Raw genomic sequence first — 26,746 nt, forward strand, 5'->3', positions numbered from 1 at the left:
AATAAATAGTAATAAAACCATAAATAGTTAAATAGTAATATGTAAATTATGCCCAGAAATAAGTCCAGGACCAGCCTATTGGCTCAGGGTTTCTGACCCTCCAAGGGAGGAGTTGTAAAGTTTGATGGCCACAGGCAGGAATGACTTCCTATGATGCTCTGTGTTGCATCTTGGTGGAGTGAGTCTCTGGCTGAATGTACTCCTGTGCCCAACCAGTACATTATGTAGTGGATGGGAGATATTGTCCAAGATGGCATGCAACTTGGATAGCATCCTCTTTTCAGACACCACCATCAGAGAGTCCAGTTCCATCCCCACAACATCACTGGCCTTACGAATGAGCTTGATTCTGTTGGTGTCTGCTACCCTCAGCCTGCTGCCCCAGCACACAACAGCAAACATGATAGCACTGGCCACCACAGACTCGTAGAACATCCTCAGCATCGTCCGGCAGATGTTAAAGGACCTCAGTCTCCTCAGGAAATAGAGACGGCTCTGACCCTTCTTGTAGACAGCCTCAGTGTTTTTTGACCAGTCCAGTTTACTGTCAATTCATATCCCCAGATATTTGTAACCCTCCACCATGTCCACACTGACCCCCTGGATGGAAACAGGGGTCACCGGTACCTTTGCTCTCCTCAGGTCTACCACCAGCTCCTTAGTCTTTTTCACATTAAGCTGCAGATAATTCTGTTCACACCGTGTAACAAAGTTTCCTACCGTAGCCCTGTAGTCAGCCTCATCTCCCTTGCTGATGCATCCATCTATGGCAGAGTCATCAGAAAACTTCTGAAGATGACAAGACTCTATGCAGTAGTTGAAGACTCTTAAACTCTATCCCTCGACTTATGAAAGCTAACACCCCATAAGCTTTCTTAACTACCCTATCCACCTGTGAGGCAACTTTCAGGGATCTGTGGACATGTACACCCAGATCCCTCTGCTCCTCCACACTACCAAGTATCCTGCCATTTACTTTGTACTCTGCTTTGGAGTTTGTCCTTCCAAAGTGTACCACCTCACACGTCTCCGGGTTGAACTCCATCTGCCACTTCTCAGCCCACTTCTGCATCCTATCAATGTCTCTCTGCAATCTTCGACAATCCTCTACACTATCTACAACACCACCAACCTTTGTGTCATCTGCAAACTTGCCAACCCACCCTTCTACCCCCACATCCAGCTTGTTAATAAAAATCACGAAAAGTAGAGGTCCCAGAACAGATCCTTGTGGGACACCACTAGTCACAATCCTCCAATCTGAATGTACTCCCTCCACCATGACCCTCTGCCTTCTGCAGGCAAGCCAATTCTGAATCCACTTGGCCAACCTTTCATGGATCCCATGCCTTCTGACTTTCTGAATAAGCCTACCATGTGGAACCTTGTCAAATGCCTTACTAAAATCCATATAGATCACATCCACTGTACTACCCTCAACTATATGCCTGGTCACCTCCTCAAAGAACTCTATCAGGCCTGTTAGACATGATCTGCCCTTCACAAAGCCATGCTGACTGTCCCTGATCAGACCATGATTCTCTAAATGCCCAGAGATCCTATCTCTAAGAATCTTTTCCAACAGCTTTCCCACCACAGATGTAAGGCTGACTGATCTATAATTACCTGGACTATCCCTACTACCTTTTTTGAACAAGGGGACAACATTTGCCTCCTTCTAATCCTCCGGTACCATTCCTGTGGACAACGAGGACATAAAGATCCTAGCCAGAGGCTCAGTAATCTCCTCCCTTGCCTCATGGAGCAGCCTGGGGAATATTCCGTCAGGCCTCGGGGATTTATCCGTCCTAATGTATTTTAACAACTCCAACACCTCCTCTCCCTTAATATCAACATGCTCCAGAACATCAACCTCACTCATATTGTCCTCACCATCATCAAGTTTCTTCTCATTGGTGAATACCGAAGAGAAGTATTTACTGAGGACCTCGCTCACTTCCACAGCCTCCAGGCACATCTTCCCACCTTTATCTCTAATCGGTCCTAACTTCACTCCTGTCATCCTTTTGTTCTTCACATGATTGAAGAATGCCTTGGGGTTTTCCTTTACCCTACTTGCCAAGGCCTTCTCATGCCCCCTTCTTGCTCATCTCAGCGCCTTTTTAAACTCCTTTCTTGCTACCCTATATTCCTCAATAGACCCATCTGATCCTTGCTTCCTAAACCGCATGTATGCTGCCTTCTTCCACCTGACTAGATTTTCTACCTCACTTGTCACCCATGGTTCCTTCGCCCTACCATTCTTTATCTTCCTCACCGGGACAAATTTATCCCTAACATCCTGCAAGAGATCTCTAAACATCGACCACATGTCCATAGTACATTTCCCTGCAAAAACATCATCCCAGTTCACACCCGCAAGTTCTAGCCTTATAGTCTCATAATTTGCCCTTCCCCAATTAAAAATGTTCCTGTCCTCTCTGATTCTATCCTTTTCCATGATAATGCTAAAGGCCAGGGAGCGGTGGTCACTGTCCCCCAGATGCTCACCCACTGAGAGATCTGTGACCTGATCCAGTTCATTACCTAATACTGGATCTAGTAAAGCATTCCCCCTGGTCGGCCTGTCCACATACTGTGACAGGAATCTGTCCTGGGCACATTTAACAAACTCTGCCCCATCTAAACCCTTGGAACTAATTAGGTGCCAATCAATATTAGGGATGTTAAAGTCACTCATGATAACAACCCTGTTATTTTTGCACCTTTCCAAAATCTGCCTCCCAATTTGCTACTCTGTATCTCTGCTGCTACCAAGGGGCCTATAGAATACCCCCAATAGCGTAACTGCTCCATTCCTGTTCCTGACTTCCACCCATACTGACTCAAAAGAGGATCCTGCTACATTACCCACTCTTTCTGTAGCTATAATAGTATCCCTGACCAGTAATGCTACCCCTCCTCCCCTTTTTCCACCCTCTCTATCCCTTTTAAAGCACTGAAATCCAGGAATATTGAGAATCCATTCCTGCCCTGGTGCCAGCCAAGTCTCTGTAATGGCCACTACATCATAATTCCATGTATGTATCCAAGCTCTCAGTTCATCACCTTTGTTCCTGATGCTTCTTGCACTGAGGTACACACATTTCAGCCCTTCTACCTTACTGTCTTTACACCGTTTATTCTGCTTCTTTTTCCTCAAAGCCTCTCCATGATCTTTGTTTAAACTCATCTGTGAAGTACGAGTCAGCTCAGATATGGGCAGAGGGAAGGAGCTATTAACGTTCTTAGTGGCTCAGGATCAGTAGTGCCCAAATACTCCAGTGCCTGAGCACCTGAGCTTGACAGGCATCAGGGTGCAAAAGAAAAGGTGAGTCATTTAATGAGATTTTTAAACTTATGACCTGTCGTTGGTTAAAACACATGGAAAGAAATTCAATTGCATATAATGTTTACTTCTCAAATGAAACTTGGCATGACACTTAGTGAAGGCCAATTGGTTATTTTGTGATAGTCAGAAAATTCAGTGCATTTCCTACTATTTAGTCACCTTTGCTGCATGGTCTTTCCCCATCCCACCCACTTGGAACTCAAACCGTGCACAATGATGTGGCAGACTTTTCACCCCAATTCCTTCAGCCAACTCCCCCCACTCACAATCCTCCATCAAATGTACAGCTGGCCCTTCTTGACTCCACCATTCCCTCCACTGTATCAATCGCTGAGCGTCCCTCAAACCTCACCAGCAAATACTGAGCTTCAAGACTTCCTAGCCAACCTTTGACCACAGTCATTTCCCTCCCAGGGTGGGGTCTTAGGAAAGGAGAAGAGAGCAGCCACTATGTACGGAATGTTGCACTGAAGGCAGATTTCACCAGAAAGCCAATGACCAAAACCATGGTTGCTCCCTACTGGTGCATCAGGATTTCTTGGGAATGAGATATGGGACTATTGGAAGCATCTGATCAAATAATCTATCTTATTTATCTGCATTTATATATTGGGTACTCTGTTAAAAAAAACGCAAATGACTACGTATGCAATACCTCATGAGGCTTGGGGCTAATTTCAGATGTACATTGTTGGGAAGGATTCTTGGGTCTATTATCACTGCACATTGCTCTAGTACTAGTCAGACACTTTGAGTCATTGATGGAGTCCAACATACTTTAACATTATTGCTGCAGTGTGATTAAATGGTCACTTATAAGCTTGAGTCACAGAGTGCATTTCTGTAAATAATGACTGAATGGAAAGGTTGGATGTACATCGAACTGGGAACATCTTTATAGTCATTTGAGTACTTTACTATATTAAAGACAATACATCAAAGCAGGATATCATTTGAAAAGATTGTACTACAAATATAGGTAAACATTTGAGAAGGACATAAGAGTCTTCACCATACATCTTGGATCACCTGCTGTCAATGCTGCAGGCTGCCAAGCGTTTTCCATATCAACCACGTTACTCGCAACAAAAGACTGTGAACCAATCTAACAGCTGCTACAGCCTGGGACATTCTTCATCCAGAGTGACGGACTGAAGTATTCTGTTGCAGGAATTTTGTATTCAATTCATTAGCAAAACAGTTGGTCAATGAAGAAGATTAAAGCTGGGGTGAGTCAAAAACACACCTGCAGTATTTGTTGGCTTTTGGCATCCAGCTCAGATTTAGGCTCACCTGCTACCGGTAGTGCTCTGGCTTCATAGGATCTTGGAATCATTAAGGCACACTGTTTAACCCGATGTAAGCCAAAACATTCAGTCCTATTCTCCGTAAAACTTTTCCTCAAGTGAAAGTTCTTGTATCAGATAGGTAACACATTTCGGCATGTCAGGTGTTTGGATAAGAGTGTGGAAGGAGAACAAGTTAAATCCAGTCAGTGAAATCAAGAGTGTAGGGTTGATCATAGACTGGTGATCAAAGGCCTTAAAGATAATTCTATAATATAGTATACACGGCAGGTAATGTTAATGGAGGGTTTAATATGCAGCATATGCAGAATGAAATCATATAAATTCCTGGAGATTATGGTATAACAACAAAAAGAAAAATTGCAACTTTTCCTAAAAACACTATAACTCTAATTCATAATGTATGTGGATCAAAAGAAATGATCAATGTAGCATGCTATATCATTACAATGTGGTTCACAATTTCATATTTCCTTATGGCCAAGTAGGCCATTCAGTCCACTCACTCTATGCTAGCTCACAGAGCAATCCCATTATTTCACTGATCTTCTCTGTGATCTATTCTCCACACAAGCTCAACAGCCACTATGTTCCTCCCCACTCCACCCAATTCTATCAGCCTATTCCATTAGGGGCAATTTACAAATGGCCAAGTATCTTACAACCCATATGTGTTTAGTATGTGGGTGGAAACCAGAGAGCGCGGAGGAAACATGTGGATACAAGAAGAACCTGCAGACTCCAGAACCCCAACATGTGCTGGAGATCCAGCGTAGCATGCACGATATGCAAGCGGGATTCAGCAGGTCAGGCAACATCCAATGGAAATGAATGAACAGCCGAAACCCTTCATCAGGACTGGAAAGGAAAGGAGAAGAAGCCAAAATAAAGTGGGGTAGGTGCAGGGAATAATCTAGAACAGGGCTTACCAGTCTGTGGTCCACTGGCCACTTGCTTAATGGTATAGGTCCATGGGATAAAAAAAAGTGGGACCCCCCTGATCTAGAAGGTGATAAGTGGAGCCAGGTGGGTGGGGGAGGGGAATGAAGTTAGAATCTGGGAGGTGACAGGTGGAAAAGGCAAAGGGCTGGAGAAGAAGGAATCTGATAGGAGAGAAGGGTGGATTATTGGAGAAAGAGAAAGAGGAGAGGCACCAGGGAGAGTTATCAGGCAGTTGAGGAAGAGGTAAGAGGCCAGTGGGGAAATGAGGATTGGGACGGTAAAAAAAGATTACCAGAAGTTGGAGAAATCAATGTTTATGCCGTCAGGTTTGAGTCTACCTAGATGGAATGATGTGTTGCTTCTCCAGCCTGAGAGTAGTCTCAACATGGCAGAAGAGGAGGCCATGGATCAACATATTGGAATGTGAATGGGGGATAGGAATTGAACTGGTTAGCCACTGGGATATTCTGCTTTTTGTGGGTGGAGCCGAGATGCTCGGCAAAGCAGTCTCTCAGTCTACATTGAGTCTCGCCAATGTAGAGGGGGTCGCATTGGGCGCATCGGGTTCAGTAGACCACCCCAGCAGATTTGCAGGTGAAGTGTTTGCTCACCTGGAAGGACTGTTTCAGGCTCTGAAAGGAGGTGAGGAGAGGTGAATTAGCAGGTGTAGCACTTTTACTGCTTGCAGGAATAAGTTCCAGGAGGGATGAATGGACAAGGGAATCATGGAGGGAAGCGGAGAGTGGAGGGGAGGTAAAGATGTGTTTGGTGGTAGGGTCCCATAGAGGATGGCAGAGGTTGCGAAGACCATAGGAAACAACACACTGGACCATTGCTACACCACCATCAAGAATGCCTACCGTGCTATTCCGCACCCTCAGTTTGGGAAGTCTGATTGCCTGGCTGTACTTCTATTCCCTGAGTACAGGCAGACACTGAAGACTGTAGCACCAGTAGTGATGACCAAGAAGGTATGGACAAGGGAAGCACAGGAGCACCTACAGGACTGCTTTGAATCTTCGAATCTGGATGAGCATGGTGCAGTTGTTATTGACTTCATTAAAACCTGTGTGGATGAGTGTGTGCCTAGAAAGACTTACTGTACATTCCCAAACCAAAAGCTGTGGATGAACCAGGAGGTACGTCGTCTGCTGAAGGCTAGATCTATGGCATTCAAGTCTGGAGACCCAGACCTGTACCAGAAAAACAGGTATGATTTGTGGAGGGCTATTTCAAGGGCAAAGAGACAGTTTCAAAAGAGGTTGGAAGCGACATCAGACGCACGGCAACTCTGGCAGGGTTTGAAAGACGTTGCTTCCTACAAAGCGAAACCCAATAGCATGAATGGCAGTGATGAGTTCATCTGGTAGTGAAGCAGTGCCTTCTATGCCTGCTTTGAAAGGGAGAACACAACTACAGTTGTGAAGATCCCTGCTGCACCTGATGACCCTCTAATCTCTGTCTCAGAGGCCGATGTTAGGCTGTCTTTAAAGAGAGTGAACCTTCGCAAGGTGGAAAGTCCTGATGGAGTACCTGGCAAGGCTCTGAAAACCTGTGCCAACCAACTAGCAGGAGTATTCAAGGACATTTTCAACCTCTCACTGCTATGGGCGGAAGTTCCCACTTGCTTCAAAAAGGCAACCATTATACCTGTGCCTCAGAAGAATAATGTGAGCTGCCTTAATGACTATTGCCCAGTAGCACTCACATCGACAGTGATGAAATGCTTTGAGAGGTTGTTTATGACTAAACTGAACTCCTGCCTCAACAAGGACCTGGACCCATTGCAGTTTGCCTATCGCCAAAATAGGTCAATGGCAGACGCAACCTCAATGGCTCTCCACACCGCTTTAGACCACCTAGACAACACAAACACCTACGTCAGGATGTTGTTCATGGACTATAGCTCAGCATTTAATATCATCATTCCCACAATCCTGATTGAGAAGTTGCAGAACCTGGGCCTCCGTACCTCGCTCTGCAATTGGATCCTCGACTTCCTAACTGGAAGACCACAGTCATTGCAGATTGGTGATAACATCTCCTCCTCACTGATGATCAACACTGATGCACCTCAGGGTGTGTGCTTAGCCCACTGCTCTACTCTCTATATACACACGACTGTGCGGCTAGGCATAGCTCAAACACCATCTATAAATTTGCTGATGATACAACCATTGTTGGTAGAATCTCAGGTGGTGACGAGAGGGCGTACAGGAGTGAGATATGCCAACTAGTGGAGTGGTGCCGCAGCAACAACCTGGCACTCAAAGTCAGTAAGATGAAAGAGCTGATTGGGGACTTCAGAAAGGGTAAGACGAAGGAACACATACCAATCCTCATAGAGGGATCAGAAGTGGAGAGAGTGAGCAGCTTCAAGTTCCTGGATGTCAAGATCTCTGAGGATCTAACCTGGTCGCAACATATCAATGTAGTTATAAAGAAGGCAAGACAGTGGCTATACTTTATTAGGAGTTTGAAGAGATTTGGCATGTCAACAAATACACTCAAAAAATATAGATGTACCGTGGAGAGCATTCTGACAGGTTGCATCACTCTCTGGTATGGGGAGGGTGCTACTACAGAGGACCGAAAGAAGCTGCAGAAGGGTTGTAAATCTAGTCAGCTTCATCTTGGATACTAGCCTACAAAGTATCAGAATCAGAATCAGGTTTATTATCACTGGCATGTGACGTGAAAGTTGTACCCAGGACATCTTCAGGGAGTGGTGTCTCAGAAAGGCAGCTTTCATTATTAAGGACCCCCCAGCACCCCAGGGCATGCCCTTTTCTCACTGTTACCATCAGGTAGGAGGTACTGAAGCCTGAAGGCACACACTCAGCAATTCAGGAACAGCTTCTTCCCCTCTGCCATCTGATTCCTAAGTGGAAATTGAACCCTTGGACACTACCTCACTTCTTAAAATATACAGTTTTTTGCATGTTTTTTTTCAATCTATTCAATATACATATACTGTAATTGATTTACTTATTTATTATTATTATTTGTATTTTATTTATTATTTTTTTCTCACTTCTATATTATGTATTGCATTGAACTGCTGCTGCTAAGTTAACAAGTTTCACATCACATGCAGGTGCTAATAAACCTGATTCTGATTCTGACTGATGTGTGAAGGCTGATGAGGTGATAGGTAAGAAGAGAGAGAGAAGGACTATCACTGTTAAGGTGGCAGGAGGTTGGGATGAGCGTGGATATTCTGGAAATGGAGGAGATGCGGGTGAATGCGGCATCAATGGTGGAGGAAGGGAAACCCCATTCTTTGAAGGAGGACATCTCTGATGTCCTGGAGAGGAAAACCTCATCCCGGGAACAGATGTGGCAGAGATGAAGGAACTGAAAAGGCAATAGCATTTTTACTGGAGTCAGGGTGGGAAGAGGTATAGTCAAGAGAGCAGTGGGGAGTGGTGGGATTATACAATATAAAAGTAGGCTATTTGTCTCCAGTGATGGAGATAGAGGAGAGAGGTGTCAGAAATGGACCAAGTAAAGTTATGGGCAGGGTGAAAGTTGGAGGCAAAGTTGATGAAATTGATGGGTGCATGAAGAAGCACCAATGCAGTCGTCATTGTGACAGAGGTAGAACTGGGGAGCGTTACCAGGGAAGGCTTGGAACATGATCTGTTCCATGTAGCCAACAAAAAGGCAAGGCATGGCTGGGGCCCACGCGGGTGCTCATAACTTCACCTTGTGTTTGGAGAAAGTGGGAGGAGCTGAAAGTGAAATTGTTGAGGGTGGGGTCCACGTCTGGGAGATGGAGGCAGGTGGTGGAGTTGGGAGTCTGTTCAAATCTGCTGTCAAGAAAGAAGTGGAGAGCTTTAAGACCTTCTTGATGGGGGAATAGAAGTCTTTAGGGACTCGACCACTGTGGTGAAAATGAGGCGATTGGGGCCAGGGAATTGAATGTTGAGGAGATGGAGAACATGTGAAGTGTTGTGAATATAGCTGGGAAGAGTCTGAAACAAGGGGCATAAAGTGGAGTCAAGGTATGCAGACATGAATTCAGTGGACAGAAGCAATCGGCTAACCCAGAGAGTTAAGTTTGTGGATCTTGGGTGAGGATGAAACTCAGATTGCTGGAGCAATGAGGTAGCAGCTCTACCAGCTCTTCACTGTGCTGTTCTAATTTCTGATACTTCCTCATGAGTCAAATACTAACCGTAGATTAATTTGTAAGGACTATATAAATTCTGCTATTGACTCTTAATGTTGAATAATGGGTCTCATTTATAGAAGGTGATCTACCAATAAATATTGTTAAAGCACAGCCTCTACAGTCATTTTCAGCTACTGTTCACTCTAGTGAAGAAAGATAATTACAGGGCAATGCATGGAATACTGTTGTGAATCATGTGGAGTAGGAACTGCAATATTATGGAGAAAAACAGCAAGGAAATGATTGCTTTTTGTGGAGTTATACTTTATAATGTACGTCTAGAGGTGCTATTTCTATTACAGCTCCTGCTGGGACAGTCAATATTGCTGTATCTGATGGCATTGTTGATATCCCAGCAAACAGGGCACCGTTTCTGCAGAGGTATCTGCTGGCAGCACTTATAGTGCTTTCTCTGATGGTGCAGTGTTTACAGGTATTTCAGGCACATCATGTTACAGAGACTGAAACAACTGGATGGTGCTGCATTTCAGAGCGTAATTTATATTCTCGCCTCTAGCAGAACAATTTATACTGCTGTTTCTGGTGACACTGTTGCTTCTAGTTGTACGTATTACACTGTTTAGCAGAATTATAAAACTGTCAGCTCAGAATCAGTTGCCTTTGGCCTGCTTTATCTATGCGGACCACACTGCTTAGCGACAGTAATCCATTAACACAGCTGCCTCTCAGGCACAGTTTGCACTGCTGCCTCTGGTGGAGCAGCTCGTACTGTTCAGCTCGTACTACTCTGGTGACGCAGTTTATACTGCTGTCTCTGGTGGAAGTGTGATGGAGCTGTTTATACTGCTGTCTATGGCGATACAGTAGTACTGCAGCTCCCTGTGACACAGTTTATACTGCAGCCTCCAGTGGAACAGCTGTATTGTGGCCTCTGGCGGCAGTCTTTAAATTACTGTCTCTAGTGGCATTGCTTGCTTTGCTCTGTGTCTGATATCCTGATTGTCATGTCAATGCTACTGTCTGTTGTGCCACAGTTTATATTATGGTGCCTGATGGCACAGATTATATTGTCATCTCTGCGGGGAAGGCTTATCCTGCAGCACAGACTGCTTGGCTGCTTCTGTTGGGACTGTTATGTTGACTTCTCCAATGAAACTCCTTATAATTCTCAGGTAGTAGCGTTTAAATATTGTAACTTCTACAGTGCCTCAGTTGTCACTATTTCCATTGCCTCTGCTGGTACATTTTCAAAGGCTCCCTCTAGGATTTTAATGTTTGTGTCTGACGCAGCACTGTTTATATTCAAGTTGTTGGAGGAAGAACTTGCATTGATGCACCAGGTGACATTGTTTCTATGGTGGTGCAGTGCATGTTGTAATCTCTGGTACCTCTTTCGATATTGGTTCATTTGCTATCGCAGATTATATCAATGTCTCTGCTGGCATACTTTATGTTGCCCTCTTCATTTGTACTTTTTGTACTGCTGCTCCTAATGGGTTTTTTGAAGCTGCTGTCTGAGGAGCACTGATGATTTTGCTGGCATTGGTGATGCCATTTACACTGCTGTCTTTGGTGGCATTGTTTATACTTTATACTTTATTGTCGCCAAACAATTGATACTAGAGCGTATATTGCGACATTGCGATACCTGGTAACCGTCTTACAATGCTCTGTCTGGTGTCACTGATCACATTGCTGTCTTTTGGCATTCTTTACGTTGATGTCTTTGCACTGGTCATATTGTTGCCTCCGGTGGTACAATTTAAATCATTTCTTTGGTGAAAATATTTATGTTGCTGCCTTTCAGCACATGACTTTTATCACCGTCCCTGTTGAAACCACTGGTATCGGAAGTTGCAGGTGCCAATCCACTTGCAGTAAGATCTCATAAACAGTCATAAAATGGCTTGGTCAAAAGGACTCTATTCTGAAATTAACAATAGTGTACAGCGGTAGATATGTGGCTCCATAACACCGTAACCTCTGTGTTGGACTATTCTACTCTGAGAACAGTGGGTACTGGAGGGCCACTCCATCAGTGAGCGGAGTAGCTGGACTCATGTCGGCGGTGGAGCCGGCCAACGTGTCGAAGAGGTTGGCTGAGGCCTCGAAGGGGCCAGCCAGGATGGTCCCGGAGGAGCCTGTCGGGGTATCGGAGGAGCTGACCTGGCTACAGACCAGGTTTCTGCCCACCACTCGGAAGCATCGAATTTGGTGCAGTATAACTGTGGGAGATTGTCTTGGATATTTCACCTGCAATCGCAAGACTCCGTCGTGCAGTGATAATGCAAGTTGCCACAAGCCTGTTACCCTTGTCTGGTGGAGGTACAGGCAGCATGGGAGCTGTGTAGTCTCGGTTGTAGCAAGACTCCGTCGTGCAGTGATAATGCAAGTTGTCACAAGCCTGTTACCCTTGTCTGGTGGTGGTACAGGCAGCATGGGAGCTGTGTGGTCTCGGTTGTCGCAAGGTCTAGGCCTCAAGCCTCAGACTTGCCTGCTGCCGCAGACCAGGTGAGAGACACGGAGGCATTTACAGCATGGCCTCTGAGCTCGGCTGGGGCCTGGCCTTTCCTATCGGTGCTGCCCTATTATGTTCGAGCAGAGGATGACAGGCTGGATTGTGTGCATCTGTACGCTGCCGGGAGACTGTATTATCGATTGCTGGACGTTGTCGCTCAGGGCCTTGGACTATATATATTTCTTTTTCAAGTGAATCTGCTTCTTTGCTTGATATTTTGAATTATGTTACTCACTATTTTTGAATGCTGATCCCAGAATGCTGTTTCATTTAGCTGTACTGTATCTATGTATGGTTTGAATGATAATTGATCTGATTTGTGTTGTTGTCGTTTAGGATTTGTTTTTACCAGAATATTTTCAGGAAAAAAGCAAGATAATGGATGCATACTACACAACAGTCAACAGAAACAGTTCAGAATTCAGACCTAAACCACCGCATGAATATTCTGCAACGTTTATTTTACTGTTCCTGTCTCTGTTTTGTCCCCCAAAGGGGCTCAGTTATCCTCAGAAGGAAATCTATTTCACCATTATTGACTTATTAAGATCTCTCAAGATCTTCAGAATTCTTTGTTATATTTAATTGTTCGTTGTCATTCCCCATAATAATTTGAGATTATATTTTTTCATTCTTTAGTCAATTAATAATAGATATATAGAATTACCAGCAACCAAGGAGAGCTTTTAGGTTAGGTTATTTGGAAAAACTGTTCAATTCATTCCACACACACCCATGTTTATCCAGCTACCAATAACACTACCCATTTCAGATGAGATTTTAAAAGCCTACAATCCAGAAAACATCCTCTGCTACCTATCCAAGACCTTACTTTCTCCCTAAACTGTAGTCCCTAGAATTGACCAATTTGCTCCGAATTGCACAGCATAAATACCAAGCATATGATGAGTTCTCAGGACTGGCCAATCCAGGGAGGGATGATCTGGTCTTCCTGAAAATGCTGAAAGGAGTTCTGAGCTCAGCCCACCAGGAAGTTTTAGATTTGGGGATAGAAATGGAATTGACCTTCTCCAGTGATAGTATCATGGGCTGGTGAGATAGACCAGTGGAGGAGGAAGCGAGATCTTAAAGTGGCTGTAGTGAATGTACAGTGGCTAAAGTGGCTGCTGTGAAGATGCAGAGGACTTGCTTTGTGTGCTAGCAACCAGGACACCTAGCAAGGAAATGCCAGAATAGGCATAGAAAGGTAAAGGAGATGATTTACTACACTGTGGCCTCTCAGAGTTGAAGGCAATGTCCTAAAAAGAGAGAATGGCATGAGAGTCACCCACCACAACAGGTAGAAATGAAAGCAATGCACTCTCTGTCTGATTTGGCTGCTGGCTACATTATAGAGCAAGTGATGACAGCATCTAGGACAGACAAATGGCTGTCAGCAGTCTCCATTGCTAGTACTAGTCACCCACAAATGTACATAAGAGGTTTATTAGGGGGCCAGCAATGCGATATGTTAGTGGCACAGGGTCAGTGTTGATAACTAATCTACCCTTGCCAACACACCAGAGAGGTGATTTACATTCCCAGTTCAGGGAGTGAAATAATGAAGGCAGAGTGAAGTGAACCTCAGGTACTTGAAATAGAAGGAGTGCAGCTTCCTGTAGATTCTTGAGTGTGCTTAAACAGTGTCCAGGGGATAGACACACTGAAGAAGGCAGATGCTATCATAGATTCAGGAACGGGAGAAGTACCAAAAACAGGAAAGGGCCAGCAAATGTGTGTGACCCACAGAATAGACCAGGGGTCCCCAACCTTTTTCGCACTGCGGACCGGTTTCATATTGACAATATTCTTGCGGACCGACGGACCGGGGGGATGGGTGGTGGGGTGGGTGGTGGTGGTAGGGTTGCCAACGGACAAGAGTAGCAGTCAAATACGCTGGGTTTACCCCAAGAAAGACTACAATGACCATGAAGCCTTGCGCGGGCACCAGCGCGCATGTGTGACTTGCACATACGTGTACAATTTTTTCCACAAATCGTTTTTGGCGATTCTGTTTGGGGGGGGGGGGCAGGTGTTAATCACGACTGGAATATCGGTGATAAGTGAAATACACTCAATTTCCTTTCTAAAAGGGTTTATCTAATGAATTTAATATTAAACACACAGTGCATATTTTACTCACATGAATATAGCGATAAGTCAATTATCAGGGGAGCTTGAAGTAAGTGTTGAACGAACTTCCAGTAGAAGTGGCAGAAAGAGGTTCAATATTATCACTTAAAGAAAAATTGGATAGGTATATGGGCAGGAAAGGAATGGAGGGTTATGGGCTGAGTGCAGGTCGGTGGGACTAGGTGAGAGTAGCGTTCGGCACAGACTAGAAGGGTCAAGATGGCCTGTTTCCGTGCTGTAATTGTTACGTGGTTGTATAAGTCAATAGCATCATAACATTTTAAGTAACGTTTGGATATTAAACACGCAGCGCATATTTTCCCCGTATGAATATATAAAATTATTGCAACACACCAATATCGCTGAATCAGTGGGAGCCCTGGGCTTGTTTCCCTGTAACAAAACAGTCCCATCGAGCGGCGATGGGAGACAGCGATACTCGAAGGGGGTTCTTTGTGTGCAGTCTATTCGGCAAGTTAATTTTTATTGCATTCATTGCAGAGATATGTTGGACATGGAAGCAACGTTTTCAGTGATTTCGTGGCTATCTCAGGATTTTTAGCCTTGACTTTGATGCAGAATGCTGGCAGAGGTGTTATGTCAAACATACTTTTCAGCCCGCCGTCATTTGCAAGCTTGAGGAGTTGATCTCCTTCCCCCGCTGACATGGATGACGCGCGGGTAATGACCTTGCATGCATAATGGCTCAACAGTGGCCGTGACAGGGAATGAGGAAAGGTGCAGCTGACTCATATCGCCAAATCATATCGCTTCCTCGCGGCCCGGTAGCACATGCTTTGCGGCCTGGTACCGGTCCGCGGCCCGGTGGTTGGGGACCACTGGAATAGATAACATGTCTCACAGAGAGACAGCAGCCCTAAGCAGGGACAGCGTGTGGGAATCAGTAGAGGGGAATGTATCCAAGTTACAGCAGAGACATTAAGTTTCACAACCTTGATGTCAATGCAGGCTGAGAAAGAGAAAAAATTGCATCATGTCCAAAGGCAACCACCTCAGCCTGGAATGGAAGTGGACTCAAATGAGCTGGGCCCTTTCAGTAGTTAGGCCAGCGATTGAAAGGCCAGTTCAGGAGAGGGTGCCACTGGGATAAGGTCCTTGCAGCCATTGCAATAGAGACTAACCCTAACCCTCCTGTAGAGCGATCAAAGGGGCTGAGAGTCATGTTATCAGATTATCCTGACAATCCACTGACATGGCATGGAAAGTGAACTGTTGCCTGTGAACCTAAAACAAAGTTTCCTCACTGTTCCCCTGCCCAGGGTATCTGCTGGTAGCCATTACTTGAGTTTTAGCTATCAGAGAATAAAGAGGCAAAGGGAAGGATGTGATTAAACCCCAATGGGCCAGCTGGGAAGGAGGCAACAAGGCCACGGGTATAGACAATCAATAGTTGGGATATTTGTGTACTCATAGACAGCCCTGGAAACATTATTTTTGGTGTCTGGGATTTCTGTCTTCAGAAGTTTTTAGAATATTTATGTGAGTTAGTTTGACCAAGCAAAGGTGTTTGAACATTCAGACAACACACACAAAATGCTGGTGGAATGCAGCAGGCCAGGCAGCATCTATACGAAGAGGTACAGTCGACGTTTCGGGCCAAGACCCTTAGTCAGGGCTAACTGAAAGAAGAGATAGTAAGAGATTTGAAAGGGGGAGGGGGAGATCCAAAATGATAGGAGAAGATGGGGCAGGAGGTGGGGGGAGGGACGAAGCTAAGAGCTGGAAAATTGATTGGCAAAAGGGATATGGAGCTGGAGAAGGGGGTGGATCATGGGACAGGAGGCCTAGGGAGAAAGAAAGGGGGAGGGGAGCCCAGAGGAAGTTGGAGAGCAGGCAAGGAGTGACAGAGAGAGAAAAAAAGAGAGAGGGTAAAGGAGGGTAAAGAGAGAGAGAGAATAAATAAATAAATAAATAAGGGATGGGGTAAGGAGGGGAGGAGGGACATTAACGGAAGTTAGAGAAATCAATGTTCATTCCATCAGGTTGGAGGCTACCCAGACGGAATATAAGGTGTTGTTCCTCCAACCTGAGTGTGCCTTCATCTTTACAGTAGAGGAGGCCGTGGATAGACATATCAGAATAGGAATGGGACGTGGAATTAAAATGTGTGGCCACTGGGAGATCCTGGCAGACAGAGCGTAGGTGTTCAGCGAAATGGTCTCCCAGTCTGCGTTGGTCTCACTAATATATAGGAGGCCACACCGGGAGCACCAGATGCAGTATATCACACCAGCCGACTCACAAGTGAAGTGTCGCCTCAGCTGGAAGGACTGTCTGGGGCCTTGAATGATTGTGAGGGAGGAAGTCATTCAGAGGAAGTCTCCCACTGTAGATATGTAATTCAACGGAAGCATTGTCTGCCCAAATTATTCAAGTAAACAATGTCATTGTCACTATTGAAATTGTATTGAATCACCTGCTGTTACTTTTAACCTTAAGGGTATAAAAATGTGATGTACTTTTGAATTTGAGAGACTCTACTGCAAGTGTCTACAGAAGAATGCCTGTTTGTTGGGCAATCAACTGTGATTCCTCTCCTCATTGCTCTAAATTGTTATTTTTCATTCTTTTTAATTTTCTTACATTTTCTTTTCTGCTAATTCATTCATTTTCCTTATACTCTCATGCTTCCTTTTTATTTTCTACTTTCAAATTACTTTTCTTACTTTTAGTGGAAAAAGCTTTTCCTTCGATCTCAATGCAAATGATTTTTATTACAGGAGAATACACCAACCTGAAACTGTGATCTCCTCTCCAATAACTTGTTCTTCAACAACATCCAGGGAACTGTCATTAATTATTCCGTTTGTTTCTTCATCACAAGCAAGACCAGAATAGTCCTGGAGCAGGTCGGCATTGGGGACTTGCTCCACAATGACTGCAGGGAAAATACATGACCCACCGACCTGCAAAAGCAAAACGACAGATGGGTTACTGACAGCTGTATGTTCTGAAGCTTAAATTCATTCTTATCTTAATTGACAAGACTCTGGGAGTGGCTTGGTTGTCCAAGTACTGTTCTGTTCATAGGCAGACGAGCCAAGTAACTGTAGTGTATGCCTCTGATCCCAATGTCACCGTAAGATGAAACTAGAATCCCTGTTACGACAGACCCCAGCCATAAAATTATCCGTGTTTATTTTCTGATCATTCTCTATAAAGTTAAAGTTTGCAACTGTAAATAGATCACTTACTGTATATCAAATGAAGTATGGTGTTTATTGCATTACTGTTGTGTGCTTATATCTGTAAAGCAAGCTGTTGTGATAAGAAATGTTGGCTTCTCGTGACCAATAGTGTTTTAAATGCACATCTTGGTTTTGGTTTAGGGGCCTGATAACATGGGCCGGTTGCAGGGCATAGTTTTTACATTATCCTATCAGCATGAGATCTTAATATAAATTATTTGCTTGCTTTTACAGCTTTAGGTAGGTAGGAGTTAATAATGTGCAGAATCATCACTAATGCTTTTTAAAAATATACTGAAAGAAATGTATTATTGAATTTATGTTTAGTTGATCATTCTGCTGTATGCATCCATTATTTGTCTTTTTTTCTGAAAATATTCTGAATGTATAGTTAGAAATGGGGCTCTATTCTCAGCAGCTCTATGGTTTGATACAAAAGTTTCTGAAGAGTTGTCAGATTCATCTCTTAAATCAGCAGATTATGGCTTGAAAGTATACGCTATGCACTGGTCTAAAATATAGCTGGGTTTCATGCTCAAGTGACTGGAGTGGCTCTGAGGGAGAACTACAGTATATTCCTATGTGTGTCACATTTTGGATGAGATTTAAGCTATGAACCAGTCTATATCCTTAAATGGGTATAAAGTATTCCATGATTTGGTTCCAGGAGCAGTAAAATCTCTGAGCATCTTGGCCAATTGACATCTGTCTTTCAACTAACATCATTAAATGAATTACGTGTTCATTTAGTTTATCAATATTAGAAAACCCAGTATCATGAAAGAACATTAACCTGAGATGATTGCATTAACCTGAACATTAACCAGTTACGATTGAATTCAGTGATGTGGAGTAAAGCTGAGTAAGTTTACACAAGGCAGGGGAGTTACTTAAGATTGAGAAGATTTAAAAAGGGAGAAACTGTTTCCACAAAGGAGAGTCAACATTGGGGGGAAAAATGAGATAATTTTTAAACAGCAAATCAGCAAGTTATAATCAGCACTGCACTTCCTGAAAGAGTGTTAGAACAAATTCAACAGCATATATGCACGAGAGGGAAGCATTTTCAGGATGATAGAAAATGGTGGATGTTAATTAAATAGCATTTTCAAAGGGTTGGCACAGCTATGAAAGAAGGAATGATCTCCTTCTATGTTGCATGGTTACAACCTTACTTTGATCAGGGTTTCTTGTTAGGATACACAGATCTTCAACCTGTGATGATTAGATGAATAGCACGAACTGCTTGATATTTCAAGCAGTGCATCTGTGAATGTGGATTGTGTCCCTGTGTTAGTGAGGATGTGGAGCATGCAGAATAGAGCTCAGCATCTGTTGGATGCAGACTAGAGTGTGCTCCTGGACTGGTGCAGACAGTGTATTCTCATCCTGAGAAAGCTGATAGTATTCTCCACCACTGTCCTGGTAATGCTATAGCTGTGATACTGACACGCAGGTGGAAAGCAAGGTGTACATAATGGATTTGGAAGCCATGCATGCATCAAGAAGCTCTTGTCTTCCAAAATCCATGGTTCAGGGCAAAAACATCTACTAAAGATGCCTAGCAAAGCATATTCCCAAAGAATGGAAGAGTTGTATCAACCACCAGGGAACACAAGACCAATGACAAACAATGTTTTCTTATAGTCTACAACGACTGGCATATTGAAAGAGTAGAAAGCCTTCCTATTCATGACAAGCTCAGGGTTCACCAGGAGAGCCTATACAGTCATAGGAGTAGAGCTGATGGAGCTCTACCCTCGGGGAAGATGTCACTGTTGCTAAATGCCCATGCACACAATTCTGCCGCCTCAATTAAGTCAAAGCGTGAGCAGTTACTTCTCCTTGAGCTTGAATGACTTCGCAAAGCAGTGAGCAGCAGATCTCAAATTGTGGGACTTTGTAATGGTGGCTGATGGTGGAGAAGGACTATGACATTGTCCTTCATAGTGACTGCAGTCTAGTCCCATGAACATGGCTACAGGTCTCCCACAGAACATCACTTATCTAAGTGAGGACTGGTTAGCAAACCTGAGGTTGCAGAGTGAATGCTGTTCAAGGGCGTCAAAAGAGAATTGCATATCTGAGATAGTCCTTTGGATTAGGGACTTTGTATATGTGCACTTCTGAGACTTTTCTTGTTGTCTATGATGCCTAACATAAATCTCCAACTCAGAGTTCTGCTAGAAGTATGACCATATAGGCACTCATTACATTCGCTAACAAGGATCTCTAAATGTTGTTTTTGATGTGGGAGCAACCTCCAGTGATGTCTGAAGTTACCTTCTGAAGTCTCTCAATATCAGTCAAGTGGAATCCAGATAGAAACGCTCATTTTGTAGAGCAGCATTCCTATGGCTGCCAAATATTCATTGATTTGTAGACCAAGACCTCCATCTTGGAAATAAAGGTGCCCAGTGATATTACATACATGATTGATACCTGGAAAATACCAGCCATTCTAACATGGATCCTGTCAAATTTCACTGAGAAGTTTCAATTGACAATCCAATTAACTCAGACTAACATCAATTTTCTGTTTCATATTGAGGAAAAAAAACATTGTTATAAATTACAAAATATTTTGTAATGAGAACGGTGAAACTGAAATATACATTCATTTGGATAGAAAGTGGGTTTTCATACAAAAACAATCAATAATTCAAAAACTTGCCTATTTTCCTTGAACTGGGAAGACTCTATCAATGCAGCTTGTTCTAAACTGTAACTCAGCTAAGTCTATTTAGCTGTGAATCATTGATTTCCACACCTTCCACAAGTCATAAGATCATAATATGCCTCTAAGACTTGAGTGTAAGAACCTACTGTATGTCACTCAAACAAAAAATATTTTTTGCTGGTTTAACCTTGCAAACTGCTCCCGCAGCTCCAGACATCATTTCACCATCAAGATCTTTCAACATATTTCCACCTTTCATATTCTTGCTACAAGTACCTGGGGGTGCACCTGGATGACAGACTTGGGTAGAGCACCAACACAGAGACTGTGTACAAGAAGGTCCAGAGTTGCCTCTACTTCCTGAGGAGACTGAGGTCCTTCGGAGTATGCAGGCCTCTCCTTCACGTGTTCAACCAGTCTGTTGTCACCAATACAGTCTTCTATGCGGTGGTATGCTGGGGCAATGGCATCAACACGAGAGATGCCAACAGGCTCAATAAACTGGTTAGAAAGGCTGGCTCTTTTATAGGAGTCAGACCGGACTCACTGGAGACTGTGTTAGAACAAGGGACCCGATGGAAAATCCTGGCAATTCAGGACAATGTTTCTCACGTTCTGAATGCCACCTTGGCTGAACAGAGGAGCATTTTAGTAATGGACGATGACAACTGGGCTGCTCCAAAGAGCGCTATATGAGGTCATTCTCACCTTTGGTCATCAGGCTTTATAGTGAGCCAACCTATAGCCAGGGAAGTGATGACCACTTCCTGTTAGACTGTTTGTGGTAACTTTTTATTTATTCCTTCTTACTTCTCTTCTAATATTTGTATATTTGTGCACTCGTAATGCTACTGTGACACGATAATTTCCTTGGAATCAATAAAGTGTCTAACCATCTATCTAATTTTCTGGAACTTCTGTTTAGAATCATTTTGATCAGTTTCACATCACAGAAATGAAACAGCTTGCAAAATATCTTATACGATTGTGGGAAAGCTGAACTATCTGTTATTATTACTTTGGATCTGCCTGCACCAGAGTTTCTCAGCCGGGATTCCATGAGAGGTCACTGGGTGTTCCAAGAGAGATCATGATTAAAAAAAAACATAGTTTTTTGAACTTTGCACTCGCAGTGTTGGGCCATGACTGAGCTGCCCGGTTAGCAACCTGGTTAGTGATCTCTCAGCCCAGTGTGGCAGTGTACAGTAGGACTGTGTTTATTTGCTTGAGTCCATTCTCAGTTTTCGACACAAGATAGAGGAGGCCATTGATAATTGGTGAGTGCTGTACTGCACGGAGGGGAGGACGGTAGATTGGTGAGGAGTCCGTATTACTCAGACGGAGGGCAGTAGGCTGATGAGGAGTGCTGTATTGCATGGAGGGGAAGACGGTAGGCTGCTGAGGAGCATGAAGTGCTTTTTCTGGGCACTGAATAGATTTGCCCAACTTGGGCTGTGATGTCAGTCTCTCTCTCCTGAATTCCTTCCCCCAACTTGCCCTTATGCGCCACCGACTGACTTAAAGTGAGCAAACAAGCTACCAGTATAGTAGAAAATTGAGGGAAATTTTCATTCTAAAGAAGGCCTAGAGTGGCAATTTTTAAAGAGGAGGTGTGAGATGGAAGAGGAGGATTCTAGGCCTAGACCTACCAACAGTTCTGATAAGGTTAATGTTGAAGAATTGCAACCTTCTGAGTCATTTCACTGTACTAGTGCAACAACGGACACAAAAAGTCCGTCTTTCCTCCAGCATTCTGTGTGTGTTGCCTGTCTTAACAATGAAAGCTACTTATCAATGGGTTTTACATGGACTGGTGATCCAAGTTGTCCTATTCCATTCTGCCTAGTTTGTGACAAACAACTTACAAATGTAGCAATGTCTCCAGCAAAGTTGAAAAGACAGCTAACTACAAATTACAGCCATATGACATGGAAAAATGCTGATTATTTTAAGTGACTATTGGAATCCCAAAACAAACAGGTTAAAGCTTTCAAAGTAAAGTCACAGTCAGTAAAAGGGTTCATGAAGCAGGTTATTTAGTAGCTTTAAGACCAGTTCACTCGAGAGTGTTTAAAAAGCTGAAAACTTGGAAAAGAGCACATCAATCTCAAGAATCCGGTGGCATAGCAGAGGAAGAGTTCTCAAAAGGGTATCTGAGCTGAAAGGTGAATTGCAGGAGTAGTTTCTAGAAAATAGTAGACCAGATTTTGCAAAGTGCTTTGAAGATGAAGAATGGCTGCAGAAACTTAAGATATTTTTCATCATATGAACCAGTTGAACAAATCTCTGCAAGGCCCTGGAGAAAATGTTTTGACTTCAAGAGACAAGATTCTTGGATTTAAAAGGAAACTGAATCTTCGAAAAAATCATGCTGCAAAAGGAAATTTTGAAATGTTTCCACTGCTGTTTGGGCTTAAGAGTGAGGAAGGGTCTCAGAAAGTCTTGAGTCTTGTTGAAAACTACCTGGAAGAACTGCAGAACATAATTGAATAGTATTTTTCCTCCCTTTCAACACACGTGTATGACTAGGTGAGGGACCCTTTCGCTGAATCATCTGCTCAACTTGAGAACTTGACTTTGAGTAAGGATGAACAAATTTGTGAGCTGCACTCTGATCATGCACTCAAGATGAGATTTATTGACCTACCCTTACACAAGTTCTGGATTTCTGTGAAAGAAGAGTAACCTGCCATTCATAGGAAAGCAATGAACATTTTGCTGCAGTTTTCAACTTCTGACATGTGTGAGCAAGTATTTTCTTATTGAACTAGCATCAAGAGCAAGGATAGAAATAGCCTCATTTCAGTTAAAGATGAAATCCATGTTCGCTTCTCTCAAGTTCAACTCAGAATTGAAAACTTATTATGTTTGCCTTATGAGTTTTTAAAATTTATGAAAGGGAAGTAAAGAGGTAATTTCAAGAAAGGTAAGTTACGCTTAACTATCTGTGTTTTCTTCAAGAAAGGTTGGCTAAAAATTCATTCTCTATTCAAGAAGAGCATTGGCAATTATTTTTGGATTGTTATGTCTACAACTTACTGATCACGCTAACATACTGTGAACTGTAGATATAAAAAATTTTATGCAGGGGTTCCCCCCGAGAGCTGAAATTATTTCATTGGTTCTTCTAGGGCAAAACAGCTGAGAAAGACTGGTCTACACCCTTGACATAGCTGATGACAACATCCTCCTCCAATCCCTCTTCTGTGCTTAGCCCACTGGATGATATTTAGTTAATTCCACTCTTGTTTTGCAAGTCACAGGCAGAGGTGCCTGGAATAGTTAGTTCTGGTGACAGACTTCACAACTCTCCCCAATTAAAAGACCTACTGCACTCTCCTATTTCCCATCCTTATGTATGTCATTAAAGACATGCACACTTATATAATTCATCTGTGCCACACCAAAACCTCATTCTCAGTCTCTTCAGCAGCTCTACTCTGTCACACTGTTAGATTAATATTGAGCAGAAATTACCTCAAGGAAAGTTCAAGCTTCATCACAAGCATACAGTAAACAAGCATAATGAAAACAAAATAATTGCTACCCTGGATCTGAAGCAACACACAAAAAAAATCAGAATAGCATAAAGAACACAATAATAGAATTTGCATTATAAATATAAATACATAGATAGCTTATATACATTGATTGTATATACAGAAAGTGACTGGACGTAAGGTGATTCTGACAGGAGACGATAAAGAAGCGGTGATGGGGTGTGTAATGGAGTGGATGAGTGGGTGGAGGTGTTGATCAGCCTTACTGCTTGGTCTGGTGGTCCTGGCTTGGATATTATGTAGCCTCCTCCCTGATGGGAGTGGAACAAACAGTCCCTGAACAGGGTGGGTGCAATCATTCATGATATTGCTGGCTGTTTTTCAGGACTTTAACACAGATGTAGATCTATATCTATCTACCCATTGTCTGCTGCAGTGCAGTTTCCATACCACGCCGTAATGCAGCATGTTAGGATACTCTCTCCTGCGCATCTGTAGGTCACGAGTATTGATGTGCATATTCCATCTTGCTTCAGCATCCTCAAAAAACAGAGGTGTTGGTGAGATTTCCTGATTGTGTAGGATGTGCTCTGGGACCATGAGAGTTTGTGTGGGATGTGCACTCACACAAGTTTGAAACTGTTCGCAGTTTCCACTGCTGTGCCGCTAATGTAAAGAAGGTGTGTGTGGCGCAAGTTCTCCTAAAGTCGATAACCATCTCCTTTGTCTTGCTGACATTGAGGAAGAATTTATTTGCTTAGCACTGGGCTTGGAGCTCTTCCACCTCCTCTATGTTGTTACATCACTGTTCCAACACCCAATTGCATATTTAAGACCAAGGAACAGAAGTTTGTTTACCAAGATCTGTGGGACAATAGCACTGAATGCCAAAATGAAATTCAGAAACAGAATTCTGACATAAATGTCCTTGTATTCTAGGTGGGTCAGGGCCAGGTACATGACAGAGAGTACTGAGAAATCAGAAGTGGCTATACATTACTTCACTATTTCCTGACTCCACCTACTGCCAGACAACTATCTGAGGGCAATTCTTCATGCCATGTTTTATTTGAGATGAACTTTGGACCACATTCTTGCTCTTTCTGCCTCTGCCTCTTCTCAGCTCAATAACATTATACACATCTGTAAACATGTTCATTTTGTATTTTTTTGTATCATGGAAGGAGTTTAGCCCATTGAGTCAGCACTGGCTCAGAACAATCCCATCTTTTCATCTTCTAACTTATTCTCTTCCACATACCCATCCTGATTCTCTATCATCCAAGTACAGGAAGTAACTCATTAAACTACCAACCAGCCTGTTTTAGGAATGTGGGAGGAAAGTGAGGCACTTAGGGAAAAACTATATAATCACAGGGAAAATATGCAATCTCTACAAGTCTTCTGCTGAACCAGGTCTACGTACTTGTTGTCTCTAGATCTGACTTTTCCAATGTAACCCATGTCCCTCTCACTATCCCCGCTAAATAATCTTGTGGTAATCCAAAATATGTTGCCCTTGTCTTAACTTGCAATAAATTGCATTGACTCATTATTAAAGCATACCTGGATTTCAAGATTCTGATTTCTTGTTTCAATTTCATCCATGTGCTGGCATGCCATTCTGAGCATTCTGCCTCAACCCTAGAGTCACTTGAACCTGTCCTCTCATTTTGAAAACTCCACTGTTTCAACTAAGCCTTCAGCTTCCATGCTAATTAAGCTCTGAAATTCCTCCCAGAAACCACATTCTTTTGTCTTCAAATCTTTTTCCCAATCAAAATTTTAGTTGCTTGTTCTAATATCCTCTCCCAGAGTTTGGTATTTTATGTTTTACGTGAGAATACTCATGAAGAACCTTGGGGTGCTTAACCACACTGAAAACGTTATGTTGGACGTTGAGTTCTGTCTGTTTGGAGGCTGCTTGTTTTCTCTGGGTGCTCAGGTTTTTTTCCACATCCTAAAGATGTCCTATTAGTTAACTGACTACAGCAAACTGCCCCTTGATACAGATTAAGTGTCATAAGAACTGAAGGGGGAAGATGGTGAGCACATGCATTAGAGAGGTTGCATGACTGCAGGGGCATGGGATTAATTGAATGCCTCTGCTGAAGTCAGCACAGACGATATAGGCTGATGGCCTTCTGTGTCAAACTATTACCTTAAGACTCTCCATTAGTGTATAACAAATCTTGTATATCACAGCAAACTTAACTGCTTTGTTAACAAAGGCTGAAAGAACGGAAAAGTCAAGATTCTCACAGAAAGAGCACTGTCTTTACCAGTGACAAGGAATGACTGTATTAAACCTGTGTGATGGGCAAGATCACTGAAATCTTTGCAATAGTCCAAAGCAGGCTGTGACGAGAATGCACATAAAATTAAGATGTTTGCTGGCCTGGGTTAGCATCAGTGGCATCAGCAAGTGGTCTGCCACCTATCCTCAGGGGAAGGAGAGATGAGGAACAATGAAGCAGCGTCTGGAGATGTGTAATGAAGGGACGGGAGAGAAAGCTGTCTGGGGCGGCTCCCCCTTTGAACCCTGAACTGTTTGAAGTGAAGGACAGGCGATCTGGAGATGTGTAATGAAGGGACGGGAGAGAGAGCTGTCTGGAGCGGCTCCCCCTTTGAACCCTGAACTGTTTGAAGTGATGGACAGGCGATACCCCAGCAGGGGGATAAAAAGGGACAGGTTCGCTAAGGCAGGACACACACGACACCCGAGGTAACGAGACCCTGGAAGCGGTGCGCCTCTCACGAGTCAGTGGGAGGTACCGGACCTCAAACGCACAGGGTGGAAAGGTACGATCAGCGGGAACCCGGTGTGTGTCCACCCTCGCTTGGGTGCCGGGTTCACTGCAGAGGATTGACCACATCTGGAGGAGGGGTCACAGTCGGTGACCTCAGGTGACATCACCAAGGACCTGCCCGAAAGCTGCTTGTGAGCAATATCGCCGGTCTGTGAGT

The 26,746-nt window shown here is 43.5% G+C and overlaps 1 protein-coding gene across 4 annotated transcripts in view; it reads right to left on the reverse strand.

Annotated features, from left to right (window-relative positions):
• Positions 1-26,746, reverse strand: part of LOC140200328 (ETS-related transcription factor Elf-1-like) — a 147,918-nt gene that overhangs the window by 54,411 nt on the left and 66,761 nt on the right. For all 4 annotated transcript variants that reach the window (XM_072263505.1, XM_072263509.1, XM_072263508.1 and 1 more), the window contains one exon: positions 17,146-17,317. In XM_072263505.1, coding sequence (XP_072119606.1) covers positions 17,146-17,317 — 172 coding nt within the window. The remainder of the gene's footprint in view (positions 1-17,145; positions 17,318-26,746) is intronic.

The sequence above is a fragment of the Mobula birostris genome, chromosome 7 (assembly GCF_030028105.1).
Source record: "Mobula birostris isolate sMobBir1 chromosome 7, sMobBir1.hap1, whole genome shotgun sequence".
Taxonomy (NCBI): domain Eukaryota; kingdom Metazoa; phylum Chordata; class Chondrichthyes; order Myliobatiformes; family Myliobatidae; genus Mobula; species Mobula birostris.